Consider the following 19,960-nt stretch of genomic DNA (forward strand, 5'->3'; position numbering starts at 1 on the left):
AATAGGAAAAGCGAATGGGTTCCAACTCGATTATTCAATTCTAGCGCAAAAGAATTGGCGTCGAAATTTTACGTGCGGAATGTAATTTTTTCACTTTCCGGTGTCACAGAAACGTGAAATTTGGCACGAGCATTGATTATGTCATAAATAAGAAAAGTTCATAGGTCCCAACTCGATTATTCAATTCTATGTGCAAAAGAATTGGCGTCGAAATTTTACGTGCGGAATGTAATCTTTTCACTTTCCGGTGTCATAGAAACGGGAAATTTGGCACCAGTACCAAATTAACTCGGGCAAAGCCGGGTATATCAGCTAGTCTATATATATAAAGCTGAAGGCCCTCACTGACTCACTGACTCGCCAAAAGTTCTCCAACTTCCCGATATCGTAGAAACATGAATTTTGGCACGAGCATAGATTATCTCCAAAATAGGAAAAGTAATTGGGTCCCAACTCGATTATTCAATTCTAGCGCATAAGAATTGGCGTCAAAATTTTACGTACATAATCTAAATCTCTCAGTTCCCAATGTCATAAAAACTTCAAATTTGGCACGCGCATTGAATATATCATAAATAGGAAAAGTTAATAGGTCCCAACATGATTATTCAATTCTATGCGCAAAAGAATTAGCGTCCAAATTTTACGTACGGAATCTAATTTTCTCACTTTCCGGTGTCATAGAAACTTGAAATTTGGCACGAGCATTGATTATGTCATAAATAAGAAAAGCTAATGGGTCCCAACTCCATTCTTCAATTCTAGCGCAAAAGAATTGGCGTCGAAATTTTACGTGCGGAATGTAATTTTTTCACCTTCTCGTGTCATAGAAACGTGAAATTTGGCACAAGCATTGATTATGTCATAAATAGGAAAAGCTGATGGGTCCCAACTCCATTATTCAATTCTATGCGCAAAAGAATTAGCGTCCAAATTTTACGTGCGGAATGTAATTTTCTCACTTTCCGGTGTCATAGAAACGTGAAATTTGGCACGAGCATTGATTATGTCATAAATAGGAAAAGCTAATGGGTCCCAACTCCTTTATTCAATTCTATGCGCAAAAGAATTAACGTCCAAATTTTATGTGCGGAATGTAATTTTCTCACTTTCCGGTGTCATAGAAACGGGAAATTTGGCACGAGCATTGATTATGTCATAAATAGGAAAAGCTAATGGGTCCTAACTCGATTATTCAATTCTAGCGCAAAAGAATTGGCGTCGAAATTTTACGTGCGGAATGTAATTTTCTCACTTTCCGGTGTCATAGAAACGGGAAATTTGGCACGAGCATTGATTATGTCATAAATAGGAAAAGCTAATGGGTCCCAACTCCATTATTCAATTCTATGCGCAAAAGAATTGGCGTCCAAATTTTACGTGCGGAATATAATTTTCTCACTTTCCGGTGTCATAGAAATGGGAAATTTGGCACGAGCATTGATTATGTCATAAATAGGAAAAGCTAATGGGTCTCAACTCGATTATTCAATTCTATGCGCAAAAGAATTAGCGTCCAAATTTTACGTACATAATCTAAATCTCTCACTTCCCAATGTGATGGAAACATGAAATTTGGCACAAACAATGATTATGTCATAAATAGGAAAAGTTCATAGGTCCCAACTCGATTATTCAATTCTAGCGCAAAAGAATTGGCATTGAAACTTTACGTGCGGAATGTAATTTTTTCACTTTCCGGTGTCATAGAAACGTGAAATTTGGCACGAGCATTGATTATGTCATAAATAGGAAAAGCTAATGGGTCCCAACTCCTTTATTCAATTCTATGCGCAAAAGAATTAGCGTCCACATTTTACGTGCGGAATGTAATTTCTTCACTTTCCGGTGTCATAGAAACGGGAAATTTGGCACTGACATTGATTATGTCATAAATAGGAAAAGCTAATAGGTCCCAACTCCATTATTCAATTCTATGCGCAAAAGAATAAGCGTCCAAATTTTATGTGCGGAATATAATTTTCTTACTTTCCGGTGTCATAGAAACGGGAAATTTGGCACGAGCATTGATTATGTCATAAATAGGAAAAGCTAATGGGTCCCAACTCCATTATTCAATTCTATGCGCAAAAGAATTGGCGTCCAAATTTTACGTGCGGAATATAATTTTCTCACTTTCCGGTGTCATAGAAATGGGAAATTTGGCACGAGCATTGATTATGTCATAAATAGGAAAAGCTAATGGGTCCCAACTCCATTATTCAATTCTATGCGCAAAAGAATTGGCGTCCAAATTTTACGTGCGGAATATAATTTTCTCACTTTCCGGTGTCATAGAAATGGGAAATTTGGCACGAGCATTGATTATGTCATAAATAGGAAAAGCTAATGGGTCTCAACTCGATTATTCAATTCTATGCGCAAAAGAATTAGCGTCCAAATTTTACGTACGAAATGTAATTTTTTCACTTTCCTGTGTCATAGAAACGTGAAATTTGGCACGAACAATGATTATGTCATAAATAGGAAAAGCTAATGGGTCCCAACTCCATTATTCAATTCTATGCGCAAAAGAATTGGCGTCCAAATTTTACGTGCGGAATATAATTTTCTCACTTTCCGGTGTCATAGAAATGGGAAATTTGGCACGAGCATTGATTATGTCATAAATAGGAAAAGCTAATGGGTCTCAACTCGATTATTCAATTCTATGCGCAAAAGAATTAGCGTCCAAATTTTACGTACGAAATGTAATTTTTTCACTTTCCTGTGTCATAGAAACGTGAAATTTGGCACGAACAATGATTATGTCATAAATAGGAAAAGTTCATAGGTCCCAACTCGATTATTCAATTCTAGCGCAAAAGAATTGGCATTGAAACTTTACGTGCGGAATGTAATTTTTTCACTTTCCGGTGTCATAGAAACGTGAAATTTGGCACGAGCATTGATTATGTCATAAATAGGAAAAGCTAATGGGTCCCAACTCCTTTATTCAATTCTATGCGCAAAAGAATTAGCGTCCAAATTTTACGTGCGGAATGTAATTTCTTCACTTTCTGGTGTCATAGAAACGGGAAATTTGGCACTGACATTGATTATGTCATAAATAGGAAAAGCTAATAGGTCCCAACTCCATTATTCAATTCTATGCGCAAAAGAATAAGCGTCCAAATTTTATGTGCGGAATATAATTTTCTTACTTTCCGGTGTCATAGAAACGGGAAATTTGGCACGAGCATTGATTATGTCATAAATAGGAAAAGCTAATGGGTCCCAACTCCATTATTCAATTCTATGCGCAAAAGAATTAGCGTCCAAATTTTACGTACATAATCTAAATCTGTCACTTCCCAATGTCATAGAAACATGAAATTTGGCACAAGCATTGATTGTGTCATAAATATGAAAAGTTAATGGGTCCCAACTCGATTATTCAATTCTAAGCGCAAAACAATTAGTGTCCAAATTTTATGTATGTAATCTAATTCTCTCACTTCCTGATGTCATTTTATATAAAGGAAGCGTCGCATGGTTACCTCCACGTGGTGTTTTCTGGGTAACGCAGAGAACTATGCAAAATGGTGAACATATCTTTTTCCTCAGTATCTCTAAAGTAACCACGACTTCATAAGATTTTCCATGTGAACACCACATAAACACCAGTACCAAATTAACTCGGGCGAAGCCGGGTATATCAGCTAGTATGAATATATGTTTGGCTATTATATCTTGAAAATATTTCTGTTATTTTTGCAAATATTTCTGTTGTTTTGTAAATGTGTATATATGCTTCTTGCGATTGTATTTGGCAAATTTTTCTGTTATTTTGCTATTTTTGTTATTACGCCCTGTTATGTTTTTACTTTTATAATAAAAAGATTATCACTGTGTTATCAGTGCTTTGACATAGGACTGCAGTATTTATTTGCAAACGTTTCTTTACTGTACTGTACTCATCTGTACAGTACTTACATTTTGCAGTACAGTGGGGATTCAGGAGGCAGGCAGCGTTCAGCCGGCACTTTGGGGATTCAGCTGCTGTACTGTGTCAGGCAGGCAGACACAGCAGCGTTCAGCCGGCACTGTACACTGTGGAGAGGGTAGGGGGAGGAGTAGGCGCGCGCTGATGCAGGAGAAGCAGGAAGTGACCGGCATCAGCTGTGCGCCGGCTCACTGAGCGGCGCCCGGGGTCATGGAGTGTTCGGCGCCCTTATCTGAGGAATGCAACTTTATTTGAGGGACCCCCGCTGCCCTGACACATCGACTTAATTTGAAAACTGTTACTTAAGAGCAATGCTACTCAAGGGTTTACTGTATAACTTATACCAGCTATATGATTACATACAGTACATACTGTCAGCATGGATTCTGCTCTCCTCTCCACTCCCTGACACTGTCAGTGCACTGCTGGCTGGACCAATCACGTGCCAGCAGTGCACTATAGACTGCAGTTGTGACCAATCACAACTACAGTCTCTCAGTGGAAGGGAGGACTGCGCTCCGGGGCAGTCTACACCCTGTAATTGGCTGCCGGCTCCCCGGGTAATCGCCCTCCTCTCCTTGACAGCTATCCACAATCGGTCCGCAGGCCACGGAATTGAGACAGTGTACAATGGGGGCAATTGTGACCCCTAGTGGTAGGCTGGTGGTTATACAATAAATGGAGTTTAAATTGACAATACTATGCCAAAGTTTTAAATCAAACCACTATTTGGGGTGACCTCCCTTTGCATTCAAAACTGCGTCAATTCTTCTATGTACACTTGCACAGTTTTTGAAGGAACTTGTTACAGCGTTTTTTCTTAAACATCTTGGAGACCTAACCTCAGATCTTCTGTTGATGTTTATTTGCTCATATTCTTGAGATGAGAGCTCTGTGATGGCCATATCATCACTTCCAGGACTCCTTGTTCTTCATTATGTTGAAGATAGTTCTTAATGACATTAGCTGTATGTGTGGGTTGTTGTCCTGCTGCAGAATGATGGATAAGTAAGTATCTGCCTATGTTTTTCAACATTGTAGGCACCATTAATCCCAACCAAATCCACAACTGAAATTCTGCCCCAAACTTTCAAGGAACCTCCACCAAGCTTAACTAATGCCTGCAGACACTCATTATTATACTGCCATCCAGAGAACAAATATTATAGCCAAATACTTCAGATTTTGACTCATCTGTCCAGAGCACCGTCTGCCATTTTTGTGCTCCCAGTTCCTATGTTTTCATTAATACTTGAGGGGCTTGGCCTTATTTATTATCAAAGGAATGGCTTTTTGATTGCAATTCTTCCATGAAGATCACTTTTGGCCAGACTACTCTGAACAATCGTTAGGCATACCAGGGTCCTACTAATTTTAGTTTTTTTCTGAGCTGATGACACTGCTGGACATCCTCTGTTTTAAAAGGGAAGTAAGTATGATGTGTCTTTCATTTGCTGCACTAAGTTTCCTTGGCCCGACTACTGCATCTACAGTTCTCAGTGTTGCTTGTTTCTTTATGTGTCCTCAAAACAGCTTGAACAGCAGATCTTGGCACCCCGTCTATGTTGAAATCTTAGCCTGGGTGAGACCGTACTGATGCAGTATAGTTATGCTGTGTCTAGTTGCTATGATCAGTCTTGCCATGGTTTATGATCTGTGAAATGAAACTATCTTGTACAACCTCACCTTTGTAGCAGAGTTTGGCTGTTCATCACCCAATTTTTAAGCCTCCTGTACAGCTGTTTCTGCTTCAGTCAGTGATTGTGTTTCAACCTACATATGAAAATATATGATCATTATCACCTGTTCGGTATAATTGGTTAATCGTACACCTGGCTATAATCCTAAAGAAACCATGACTTTGTGCAAGTGTACCTAGAAGAATTCATGTTATTTTGAAGGCAAAGGGCTGTCACAACAAATATTGATTTGATTTAGATTTCTCTTTTGCTCATTCACTTTGTATTTTGGTAATTGACAAAAACTATTACCACTTCTGTATTTGAAAGCATTCTTACTTTGCAGCATTTTTACACACCTGCCTAAAACGTTTGCACAGTATTGTATATAGGAAGACTAGTCATTGACAATTAATTCACAAAGATACTGTAGTAGTGTAGTTCCATACTGGAGGTACCAGAAGTCTGACAGGCAAGGATGCCCCCTAGACTAACACCCTTGTGGGTATGAGTTATAGGCATGACTATGTTGTGTTAAGGCACTAGGCCTCAATAGTTAAGTATCAAGATCCTGTGTTAGTTAGTGGCCTGATGGCCAGCTATTATTTTGGCATGTACATTCTGATGTCTGAAACAACAGTATGAAAGCTGTGTGATTTTGCTGACCTTCTGAGATAAGCTGTAATACCACACATAACCTGTGTACAGGTGTGGTGCTCTTTTTGGAACAAAGCAGGCATGTTTGCTCACATGTAGAAGCTGTTTGGTTGGAGACAGAATTTGTGGTAAAACACATGCTCTTTTAGAATGTGTTTTTGCACATCATAAACGCTGGCAAAATTGCATAGAAACAGTTAAACCTTGGTATTGGCAGTGAAACCACTGCTAATGGTATGGTCACCATGTGGAAACCCAGCCATAGAAAGCCACACCATATTCCAATATTAAAACATCAGTGATGGGGCTAATAGTCAAATGTGATTCACATTTGGCTAATGAAAAATTATGCAATTTGTGAAACTCTCAAATTTGGGAAATCCGTTTCTTGATCCCTATAAAATTTTATTATTTTATAACATAAATAGTATAAATATCAAAACAAAAAAATGTATGATTATATGTAAAACACCCTCATGGGTCTTGTTTGTAGCTTATGAAAATTCCTTGGAGGTTTTGGTGGAAATATTATATACCTGGGATACTTGAATGAATTTCTTAAAGAGTTATTAATTCATGTAGAGCAAGTCAATGGAGTAGAACTCTAGCAGGTAAAGTCATAGAATACTTAGCATCACATTTCAGATTGTTAACACAAGATTTCAGAGGAGTTTCGCCAAAGTTTCATGCTAATATGAAGACGGCAGCAAAAATAACTATGCATTATAATAGTTGTATGCAGAAGAGATTCTCTGAAGTCACAGCAAATTTTGATTCCTTGAAGAGGATGGATTACAGCAAAAGACCAAACTGGGTTCCAGTCCTGTCAGATGAGAAAACGGAGGCTACAGTCAATACATGTTCACCAAATCTTGGCAGTTACAAACTGGACAAAAAGTTCCAGGCTTGAAGAAACCCAGTTTCTGCTGCTTCTAAAAATGGTAGGGTCAGAATTTGACTTAAACTACATGAATCCATGGATAGATCTGTCCACCCTTGTTTTTTCCATAGCACTGGTTGTTGTGATCACGTTTGAATTGTAGGAATAAACTGAAATTCACAGTAGGCAGTAGATCCAAGATTTATGCATATTTTAAACGTACACCGCCTATAACAACATACACAGGGGAAAATTTACTAAGCCTGGTAGTTCCTGCATATGCAGCGCAGAATATATGAAGAGGGGAAAACAGCATAGGATTGCGGAGTGTCTCCTATCGTTTTTAATGGAGAGGCATCGCATTGCACTCGCGTGCACCTAGCACATGGTGCAATGCTGTCACCAGCCCCATTGGAAACAATGGGCGATGCGAGCGTACGCCCAAAAATAGGGCGAGCCGTGATTTTCTTTCCCCGCATCGCATCAGACTAGCAAATCACAAACACGCCAATTTAGAAAAAAGTGAAAGACTGAAGTGGGAAATTTCAGGTGTGTATGTGTACCTTCCATTGTGGTTGTCACCGTGGCATTACAGTCCTTATATGTTAACAATTATCACCATAAGGACCAAAAAAACTTATTTAAAAAAAAATTACTTTTATTAATAATTATTCAAGAATGGCATATCCACGAAAAAGGTTTCCTTTGTGAGACCATAGGTCACACACTAAAATTAAAGCGATAAATCCCAAAGTGACTAGATAAATCCCAGCATAAATAAATATATTGCGGGATCTAGAATATATATCTCAACTGTGACTTTAATAAACCTTCCATTGTGGGTCAAATATCTGAAGGTTTTCTAAGAGATGGTATGCAGGAGTATCTCGATGAACATAAACGTATAACTTCATATCAGGATAGGTTTATAATGGATTGGTCGTGTCAAACAAATCTGATCCGCTTCTATGAAGAGGTAAGTTCTAGACTACAGCTGGGTGAGGTTGTATATTTAGAGTAACTATATCATACTATGATACATTAGTGAAGAAAAAAATGTGATCGGTGTAGGCGGAGCTGACCGAAATATAAAATTCAATACAATACAAAGTAAGCTCAGCTTCTCCGTTTTATTTTAAACCAGCATAAAAAGACACATTTCGGGGCAACACTATTATAGCTGGGGATACACTATTACAAGTAACAGATAAAAAAGGAAAGACGTGTACAATAATTATAGTGCATAAAAAGTAAGTAAAAGAAAAAAAGAAAGAAAAGAAAAAAAAAGAGGAAAAGCATGGTAAAAAAGATGTCAGTCATATAATAAAGCATTATGTATTGTTATAGGACACAGTAATGCAATAAATATTATAGAATAATGTAATATAATAATAAATTCCTAGAAAAAACAACAACGACATTGAAAACCGCAATCTGGGAGTCGCTTGGTAGAGGGATGAAGACAGATGTTTTCCAGCTCCTGTGGCCAATGTGTGGATGCCCATACTGCATGGCACAGTGTTTTGATAGTTTTCACTGGTACTGGCAGCAATAGCTCTGCTGGTATGTTATCTATGTCTAGTGCTTTACTTTTGGCTAGCTGTTTCATTGTTATAACCACTTCTGACTCCATAATGGGAGGCTTCAAATCCACAGGCTCCACCTCATGCAATGGTCCAGGTATGTGGTTGCAGGCATATAGTTCCTCTGTGTATTCCCTCCACCTATCCTTGATACTCTGTTGGTCATTCAGTTCCTTCCCATTTTTTGGGCCTTTGATTATACCATTGTGTGCCATGAAAGGTTTTCAGACCATCTTAACTTGTGAGACTAGGCCTTGGATGGTCAAGCTGGCTTTAGTGTAGAGAAGGGCAAACAAGTTACTTGAGGGAATTTTTGGATTGCAGCACAAAGAATGATCAGACTTGCATTTATTTATGTTTGGAAATAGACGTTTTAGAGTAATTGAGTTACTATATACACATATATTAATGGACAGTACAGAGATCTGTGTAACAGTTTTTCTATACTTACTCCTATAGTTATGACAAAAGGGTATCAACTATGGGTCCTTTAATACAGGACGACTGTCAGGTGCTTCAGTATCCAACAGTCTTTTGAGTGATAATCGCTCCTGTGCTTTCACAAAGGAGTGAGGATCGCTCAGGGAATAGAGGTGGAGTGGGCCGGAGGTCATTCCGGCAACCGGCTTAAACAAGCTAATAGGCATTTGATTTTTATACCTGCAGAAACTGAATGAAGAATGACTTATCATTTGTTGTTCAGTCGCTGCTTGGATTTACACTGAGCAATTATCATTCAGATTCATGCAATCCAGTGAGAATTCAATGATCTGCCATGGAAAATTGACCTTAGTCTACCAGATAAAAATGTTTCACCATCATCGTAGACAGGGCATCTTTACTGTAAGACCAGTGAGACTGTAGAACTCTCTGTCACATGATGTTGTCCTGGTTGATTTATTGAAAAAGTTGAAGAGCCTAGATGCCTTTATTGAAAGTGCTAATATCACCAGTTATTGTTACTTGATTGCTGGAGGCAGGTCATTGATCCAGGGATTTCTTCTGATTTTTATATTTGAAGTTGAGAAGGAATATTTCTATGTAATATAAGACTATTGCCAACTGCCTCATATGAGTTTTTGACTTTATCTCAATCACCACTAGGAATATAGGTAGGACGTCATGGACCTCTCTTTCTTCAACCATATCAACTATGTAGTTAGGGTATGCTCCATCACTATTGGCTCATACACACTACCTCCATGCACTGCAGTATATAACATCCACAGTGGAAACACACTACCCCATCTTAAACCACCCTGACAAGATGATCCACAAAGTATAATGACAATTATCCCCACAGATCCACCTCCATCCATCACTTAGATTTAGATGAGATGGTCTTTGGCGGCTATGTAAGAGGGGTGAGCCGTGCTCTGCTCCCCTCTTACACATTACAGAAGCTCACAGCTGATCTGGAGATCTTCCCTGCACCTATAGTGCTTTGAAATCACATGTTGTGGAGCTCTGAGAATGTAGTTTGGAGATCGCTATTTAAATATTTGTAAGTGCAGACTTCTGGCTGATATTACGCAATGTTCAAGTACCAGTGCCCTCTTATGAAGTGAAAATATTATTCGGTTGCTCTTCAGTAAAAGTTATCTTTATCTTTAAAAATGCTGCCTCTGCCTGCCTCTCTCACCGCTGCACCATAATACCACCCACCACCTGCTTCAGCTATACATAGGACAACTATTAGTTTGACAGAGCAAATGGAAATGACAGTTGTTCCATGTAAACATAGCCATCAACCAGATGACCAGTAAGAATTAGTTCACTAGACCCTAGTCTCTTTGCTTCAGCTCACCTAAAAATAGCTGCTGGTTGATTAATTATCATCTGGTGTTGTTAAGACTGAAGTTCCGTAAATCTCCATTTTGTCTTTTCTCATATAACACTATGAACTTTAGCCAAATTCTGTTTTTCAACTTGAGATGAGGATTAGAGATGAGCGAACCTACTCGGCCACGCCCCTTTTTCGCCCGAGCACCACGATTTTTGAGTACTTCCGTACTCGGGCGAAAAGATTCGGGGGGCGCCGTGGGTGAGTGGGGGGTTGCAGCAGGGAGTGGGGAGGAGAGGGAGAGAGAGAGGGCTCCCCCCTGTTCCCCGCTGCTACCCCCCGCTCCGCCACATCTCCCCCGCCCCCCGGCGCCCCCCGAATCTTTTCACCCGAGTATGGAACTACTCGAAAATTGCGGTGCTCGATCGAGTAATTACTCGAAACGAGTATATTCGCTCATCTCTAATGCGGATTCATCTGGGCCTACAGCTATTCTTTTGTTTTTTCAGAATCTCTCATGAAATATAGTTTGTTCAGTTATCTAAAAATTCCACAGTAGAAAATGTTACAAATTTTTGTAGATATGTACTGTGTGTTAGTTTCACATGAGAATGAAAACTTGCTTACATGAAACAGTTTCACATGAGACCTTACGTGAAGCTTTGGCATAAAGCCATGTATACTCCTTTCTTTCTTTTCTTGATAAAACCTCTTTTTGTAGTAATAAAACTTAGGATTCTTTGAGATACAACAACGTGTGTGTGTCCCCGAAATCGCCAGGCTTGAAAGAACATATACTAATTCGGAACTCAGCAACATATCATTTGGGGTCCCTGGAATATCCCTAACAGGTTAAACAATTAATCATTATCTATCAAGACTAGCCAACAACTTTGCAGGGATTTGTGCGCTTGTTTGGCTTGCACCTCCCTTCAAATGCTGATTAGCTCCAGCCCACTTAACACTCACTGATTCATAAAAACACTAAAATAACTGCTAGTGATCCTCAAGTGAAGAGTCCTTGCTGGTCTTCAAAAGAACACTTGCTGTTATGGTTTCTGGCTGGTTTTGTTCTTTGAAGATGCACTCGCTGCTACAGTCTCTTATTGATTTGGCCATTTAGAGAACATTCGGTGCTGCAACGTTTGGTGGACTCAGTGGGGAGAAGTCGAAATTTCAAATACATGCCAAAGCACCTCACGTTCCCTAACTTCTATAGTCAACCAAACAATATTTCACCCTGTATAAATGCTCCCAACAATTTATTTAGGGATCATGAAATTGGGCAGCAAGTGCACAACAATCACTCTATGTAAAAGCATACAAACAGTCATTTGTAATGCTTTAGTGACTATTTCAAGTGACGGTTCAAATTATAGTTGTCCCGTGTAAAGCCACCTTTTGTCTTACATTCTCTACAGCTAGTGTAATGTTGCTTAAACCTAGGTCAATACCTATGGTAATTTACCTATGATAAAGAAATGAGAATATATTCTACTTTATTAATGTGGCTTAAAATTTCTTTGTAACAGGTTTTATGTCACGAGAGTATGGAGCTACAAATTCTTCAGATGTTACAGACTTCACTTTACTTGGTTTCCATACGTCTACTGATTTGAAGAGATTAATGTTCATCTTAATTCTGAAGTCATACTTGATAACTCTGATGGCAAACATACTAATCATCACTGTAGTCCAGACAAATTCTCAGCTTCAGGTGCCCATGTATCACTTTCTCAGCCATTTCTCAGTCTTGGAAATTGGTTATACCACTGTTGTTATTCCCAAAATGCTGGTTGGGCTCTTGGCTGACCATGTAACCATATCAAGATATGGATGCCTGACTCAGTTTTACTTTGTGTTTTTCTCTGGTACTGTTGAAAATGTGCTGTTGGCTGTCATGGGCTACGACCGGTATCTGGCCATCTGTAATCCTTTGCATTATTCATCGATAATGACCCAATCTTTATGTTGCCAAATGGCCTTTGCAGCATGGATATGTGGATGCTTCATTCCAGTAATGCCAACAATCGGGCTTGCAAAGTTAGATTTTTGTGGTGACAAAAGGATTGACCATTTTTTTTGTGATTTTGGTCCTCTAGTGAAACTCTCATCTTCTGATACCTCAGTGGTCATCTGGATTTTTTTTGGGCAGTCTTGTGTTTTAATCCCTACCTGCTGTCTCCTAATCATTATATCCTATACTTTTATTATTTCTACTATTCTAAATATTCCATCCACTAGTGGTTGTCAGAAAGCTTTTTCTACTTGTGCATCACATTTTACTGTAGTTAGTATTTTCTATGCTACTATTATTTTTATGTATGTAAGACCATCAGCTGCAAACACATTCCGTGGGGATAAAATGATATCTGTGTTTTATTCTGTGGTAACCCCGTTGCTTAATCCTATTATTTATAGTCTTAGAAATGCCAGCATTAAAGAGGCTATGCAAACTATGACAAAGAAGTTGCTAATACTTTAAGAGCCTATTAATACATTTGAAATATCTATTTAAAGGAAGTCTATAATAAGGATTTAACCACTTGAAACAATCCCAAGTATTGGTGGGTGATATGAAGGCCAGGAGAAACATTCCTCGTTCTATGTTCAAGTACTGCTGTGCCCCCAAAACCACAGTTTTAATTCAGCATGTGATAAGCAAATAAGCTCTAAACCATCTGATAGACAGTCTGCTGGCTTGCACTAGTCATGGTACTATCCTCTTGGGCCTCTGAAGATAAGTCAAGGGTTACAGGCTTGAATTTCCCTCGAGCCGGGGTGATGGGACACTGCTAAGCACCTCTGGGAGCGAGAGACCTAAGTCATACACCATCATGGTACCCTGGTCCACATGTGTAGGTGGGTGCATCACCAGTTACTCATGGCTGGTTTCCGACCACACCAGTTCAATATTGGGCCTATAGCTGTGGTTATCACACCGCCAGCTGTGCTGAATGCTCTTTTTGATAGTCCACTGTCAGCAGGGCAGGCAAGCACCAATAAATTATGTTTGGTAAGCTCTAGCCGCTCGCCCAGTTTAGATACCCAGAAGTCAAAAGGTAAGGTGACCAGATGTCCTGATTTAGGCCGGACAGTCCTGCTTTGGGAGGCTACGTCCCACTTTCCCCAGGGTCTGTAAGCAGGACAGCCTTTTGTCGTGCTTTTGGATGTCTGTCCCGCTTTCTGGACACCAGGTCACCATTAAGGTGATTACCAGCCAGGGTGGTAATCACTCAGTGGCGCTGCTGCAGGATGCACATACTGATGACAGTGTGTGCAAACAGAATCCATCTTCCCTGACCTCTCCTCCTTGGTTCCGCAGGAGGAGAGGAGAAGGGAGGAGAAGTCCGGGTGCACCCCCTTCTCACCCACAGCAGCGCCGAGCAGAGGAGCAGCAGCGCTTTGAAAATGAGAAGGAGGTAAGTATATTGGTCTAAAGGGGGCTACTGTGAGAGTCACTATTAATACTGGGGCTGATATAGGGGACACTATAGTAAAAGTTTCCCCTATATCAGCCCTAGTAGTAATAGTATTATTACTGAGGCCATTGTGGGGGTCATTATTACTACTTGGGCCAACATAGGGGGACACTATTACTACTGAGGCCACTCTGCATGTGGCAGCATACCTCAAGCTGACTTAGGGAAAATCTGGTCACCTTACAAAAGGTGACAATACCATGTCTGAGTACATCCATGCAGAAGGCGACAGTCTTGGACCACCATGGATAAGTGCTGCCTGTGACTGCGAGTCTCACCCTGTGATGTTGCTCCAGGCTGCAATGGGCTGAAAAACCTATGCCACACTTAGACTTCCAATGCCACGGGGGAGGGGGGGGGGCACTGTATATTGCAACCTGTAAACTAAATGCATATATATATATATATATATATATATATATATATATATATATATATATATATTAGTGTTATAGAACAAACCCCTTTAAAATAATAATGCTGTGTTTCACACACTGTTTTTTACTGTTTAAGTGAATACTATCCATCATACTGAGAAAGGGCATGTAACAGAGTTGCTGTAAAGAAAGTTCAGGTTGTTTGTATGAGTTTGATTTTCTTATTCTCTGAAACTGTTATTTGCTGTGTTCTTGAATAAATTCTGTATATCTTTTTGTAATTCCATTGGCTCCATCATATCCTGAAACCTGCGTTACGCACCCCACCACATGAGAAGTGGACAAACGTGTTGGAAAAGAGGAGCTATCCACAAGGGGTTAATACAAGCGCTATGGGGAAGGGGAAATTGATATCACTTCCTCATCTTGCAACAACAACATGTCATTGTCTCTGAGGCTATGTAGCATTTGGTTCAGCTGGGATGGTCATACTGATCACTGCATCATCACAATTGACCACTTTGGTTGCTACCTCAAAGCAGGCTAAAATAGCACACATATTCATGATCCACAGGCGTCAAGTGCCCGACTTCCATATAGCGTCTTCTAACGAGATACATCATCTGGTACTTCGTGAGGTACATTTGTGAAATTTCGGAGGCGAAGGGCTGCCTGCAGGCTAGCCTCATTGTCACACATGACCTCACCTGGCTTCAGCCTGTGTGGGGTCAGTCACGTTTTAGCCTGTGCCTGAAAAGCTATCAACAGCTCTTGAGACTAGCTGTGTGGCTGCACCCCCCTACACCCATGAGTTTTAGCACAGCATGGTAGCAATTTCCATGTGCAGTGTTGTATGGAGGCCAGGTTTTCTCACACATGAATATATATGTCTATGTGGAAGGTGTTTAAAGGTGACAGGAAGAGGTAGACGAAGAGAAGGAAGAGGAGGAGACAGTCATGAATGAATGTCCCACAAGCCTTGGGGGTACCATGTAATGAGGGCCACCCCTTTCGGCTTCATGACCAACCCAGTTGTCTGGATTTCCCCGATGACATCTATGACACTGAATGATCAAACAGCTCTTTAGACCCATCCATGTGGACTGCTTCTGAGTATGGGTGGGATTTGGCACTTGGTGAAGTAGAGGGTGGATGATCATGGCCAAGTGGTGCAGACTGACTGTTCTGTGCCTTTGACTGGGAGAAGAGGAGGCGGTAGTATTTGAGGCATGCTGTTTAAAAGCCCATTTACACGTTAAGACAATCTTTAAAAAGATTGATAGTTCTAGCGATCATTTTGCATAAAGTACCAATGAGCACAAATGCCTATTAGCCCTTTATCAGCTTCATTTGCATGTAAATGAACCTCCAGCAGCTGTTTGCGAATCCCAGCATGTGGACTGGACTTTGCACTCAGCTGCATTGTCTTCGCAGGGGCTGCCAGCTGAATACAATCTAATCAGCTGCTCAAATGCATAACACAGCATGTGGTCCCTGCTATCTCTCTCTGGCTGAAAGATGGATTTTATCCTCACCTAAAAATCATCGTTCAGCCAAAGAGTGAAAGATGGAAGCATTTACACGCAACGATTATCGCTAAGAAACCATCGTTTGAACAACTTTTGAGCGATTATCGTTGCGTGTAAATGGGGCTTAAGGAATGGCAATGGACTTGCCTCACCTCAAGCAGAACATTTGTTTCACTCTGAGCCGCTTGAAGTGCCAACTTAGCCTGTCTTCTAACACCACTACAACTACTGACACGTCTCCTACCCCTTAAGGTTTTCATCTTATTTATATAGTTTTATTTTTTAATTAGTTTTTAGGTTTAATTTTTGTTTAGTTCTCTTTTTAGCTTATATTTTGTTTAGTTTTTAGTTTACTCTTACTTTAGAACTAGAGATGAGCGAGCATACTCGCTAAGGACAATTGCTCGATTGAGCATTGTCCTTAGCGAGTATCTTCCCGCTCGGGAGAAAAGGTTCGGCTGCCAGCGCGGGTGACAGGTGAGTTGCGGCAGTGAGCAGGGGGGAGAGAGAGATCTCCCCTCCGTTCCTGCCCGCTCTCCCCCGCAGCTCCCTGCCCGCCGCCGGCAGCCGAATCTTTGCTCCTGGGTGGGCAGGTACTCGCTAAGGGCACTGCTCGATCGAGCAATTGCCCTTAGCAAGTAAACTCGCTTATCTCTATTTACAACCCATAGGCAACTTCATTACAATCTACTTGGCCACTATCCTAGCCCAGAGAGTATATATTGTAAATTCTGGATTTTCCCTGTCTTCGGTGCTTCAGTTAGTTTCCCACACCCCACTAGCAGCTCTGAAACATTCGCATGTAATTTGTATTGGCCAAACTCACAACTTTAAAAAGTTTGTGAGGTGACAAACACACTATATATCTTATGCATTTTTCCCTGTTTTTTTTTCTTCAAACTACTTCAGAAAAACCCTCCGGCACCTTCAATACAATCTACTAGTCCACAATCCCATGGTGGCACAATATGTGAGAACAGAAGCCCAGTTTGTATATTCTGGACTTTTCCTGTTAGTTCCCCACACCCAACAGTCAGCTGCGTAACATTTAGGCTGGGTTCACACACAGCGGATTTCCAGTGGAATTCCCGCGGTTTGGCAGCACCAAAAAAACGCAGGAACTCCGGTGGAAAAGCGCAGCTTCAAAACCTGCGGCATTTGGCCGCAGGTTTTGGAGCGGTTCGCCTGCTGGCATTCCGCTGTGGCTTTCTCTCCCCATAGAGAGGGGCGAGGCCGCAGCGGAAAAAAAAAATAGACATGCTGCATCTTCTTAATCTGCACCGCAATGCCGGTTCCACCCGGCTTTGAAGCAACAGATTGGCTGCCCCGTGTGGACGAGATTTTTGCAAAATCTTGTCCACATGGCTGGCTAATCCCGGGATTAGCGGCCGCAGACTAATTTGCCACAGCAAAAGTCTGCATGGAAATTCCGTAGGAAATCCGCCCAATGTGAACCTAGCCTTATAAGTACTTTGTAATGTCCACACTCGCGTTTCTAAAAAATCTGTGAGGCTGCAAAGAAAGAACTGCAATGTTCCACATGCAACAGTGTAGTTTATCTCTCTGCTGCGGCATACATGACACCAGCAGAGATATACGCTCAGTAGAGTATCTCTCCCGCAGCACTGAACACGCTTTCTATATTCATATAATCTTGATGCAGCTATGGTCCCTGCAATGCAGCACGGTTTGTTTCTCTGCTGCTATATACAGTGACTCCAGCAGAAATTTACGCTCTGCAGAATATCTCTTGCAAAGCCCACTGCAAGTTTTGTATAGGCATACAAACAATGCAGCTCCTATGGTCTCTGCAATACGGCGTAGTTTGTCTCTCTGCTGCTATATACATGACAGTAGCAGAAGTATACGCTCTGCAATATAGCTTGCTTTTATAGGCATATAAAGTTGAGGAAGCTTCTCTGGTCTCTCCAACACATTGCAGTTTATCTTCACTGCTGGTATACAATTTTTCACACCTGCAGTGATATATTCTCTGCAGATTATCGCTCCCTAACTATAGAGCATGGTTTATATAGGTATATAAACTTAATGCAGCTTCCATGTTCCCCCCACAAGCTTGCAGCTTCTCTGTCCTGTGTTGAGCTGTAAAATGGCCACTGATAACATAGCGTTTATGTTATATATGGTTGGGTCATGTGATGCAGGCGTCCTATGAAAGTGCTGCCCATATGCAAGATGGAGGCAACATTTGGTGACATCATCAAGGTGTCCTGCCTGTTGATTGGCTGCATGCTGACCTCTGTAGCAGGCATTACGGAAAAGGTGATGTTCGTTAAAAATTGGGTTGGACTCGTTCAGTGTGCAAAGAAGTTGCATTGCGAAGCACGCACACGCGCATACACTCGTGTGAAGGTGCCCGAAATTTTTTTTTGGGCTCATGCATATTTATGGCATTTTCCGTAGTGTTTTTACATTACAAATGATATTTAAAGATCACTTCATTCAAAGATTTCTCTTTGAATCACATGCAGCTGGAAACCTGCTGCAGAAATCAAGCAGAGGAGGGGGACACAGCAAAGAGAGTAATGTAGAGAAAGCTTCCTGGTCCCAACTGCTGCCCTGCTGCGTTCATCTAATCATGCCACAACTCTAAGGCCTCATGTCCACGGGGAAAATCGGGCCCGCTACGGATTCTACATGTAGAATCTGCAGCGGGTCCCTCCTGCCCCGCGGACATGAGCGCTGAAAATACAAATAAATAAGAATTTACCTATCCGTAGCGGGCGGCGAAGCTCTGCTCTTCCTCACGGCCGGATCTTCTTTTTCGGCCGGCGGATGAATTCCACACGCCGGCGGCACGTCGCCGACACGTCGTCGACGTGCCGCGCGCATGCGCCGGGCACATCCGCCGAGCCGAAGCAAGGGAGATGCGGCCGTGAGGAAGAGAAGAGCTTCGGGGCCCGCTGCGGGTGAGTAAATCCTTGAAATTCCTATTTTAGGTCTCCCGCGGATCCGGACGGCTTCCATAGGCTTCAATAGAAGCCCGCGGGAGCCGACCCCGCGGGAGACCCGCACGAAAATGAAGCATGGTCCAGATTTTTTCATGCTCCATTTTTTTAAAAATCCCTTTTATTGACGATCCGCGGGTATTTATCTACCCGCGGGTGGTCAATGCATCCCTATGGGATGCGGATCCGCGTGCGGGAGATCCGCTGCGGATCCTAAATCATATTTTGCCCGTGGACATGAGCCCTAAATGTTTGCATATCTACCTGGGATGTCGAGAGTGATGCCGTGGCTTCTGATTGGCCACAGTAGTCAGATGCTTCTGCCTGGTGGTCTACCCAGAAGTCACCACTGATTCTGGCGGCAGCTGTCAGCTGCTTCCCAGGGCTCCAGTAGAGGTGAGCATACGCCCATTTTTTATTTTAGGCAGGGCCAAGCAGAGCGACGGGGTTTTGTTCTCCTGACAAAACCTATTTAAATGACCAGAAAATTATATATGCTAACTTTCAAGGCTACTTATGTCTCTTTGTTATGCTTGTGTAACAACATATATACTAAGAAATATGGAGAGACATAAAATCGCTAAAAACTAATGAGGATATCACCATTAAATTGCCAGTTAAGGGAGGAGCTGTAGTAATCATGAACACATCAAATTAAATCCAGGAAACAGAAACAACTGATGCAAATAAGGAAGATGGAACAATACCTCTACAGCGCCACCTATTGGATAGCAGTATTCCTGCAAATCAATGTACAACTTTTTAACAAGTCTGTAAAACAGTGATTGGGAATAGGAAGCCATAAACAGACATCTTTAGGAGAGCACCCAAAAAATGTGTGGAGACACCTAGGGGGTGAGTGGGTTGGGGGATAGCATTGTCTCTCCCCAAGGAGAGCACCCAGAAGGAGTGTGAGAAGACACCTGAGAGGTGAGTGAGGAGACTTATATGGCCATGCATGCTCCTCTGGGTAATTTATGCAAATAAGGAAAATGGAACAATACCTTTGCAGCGCCACCTGTTGGATGGCAGCATTCCTTCAAATCAATGTACAACTCTTTCACAAGTCTGTAAA

General features: G+C 41.4%; 1 protein-coding gene across 1 annotated transcript in view; it reads left to right on the forward strand.

The window, feature by feature from the left end:
• LOC136628843 (olfactory receptor 6N1-like) overlaps positions 1-13,013 on the forward strand; it is an 18,571-nt gene extending 5,558 nt beyond the window's left edge. The window contains exon 2 of the mRNA XM_066604936.1: positions 12,061-13,013. Coding sequence (XP_066461033.1) covers positions 12,061-13,013 — 953 coding nt within the window. The remainder of the gene's footprint in view (positions 1-12,060) is intronic.
• Positions 13,014-19,960: the final 6,947 nt, after the last annotated feature.

Source organism: Eleutherodactylus coqui, chromosome 5 (assembly GCF_035609145.1).
Source record: "Eleutherodactylus coqui strain aEleCoq1 chromosome 5, aEleCoq1.hap1, whole genome shotgun sequence".
Lineage (NCBI taxonomy): Eukaryota > Metazoa > Chordata > Amphibia > Anura > Eleutherodactylidae > Eleutherodactylus > Eleutherodactylus coqui.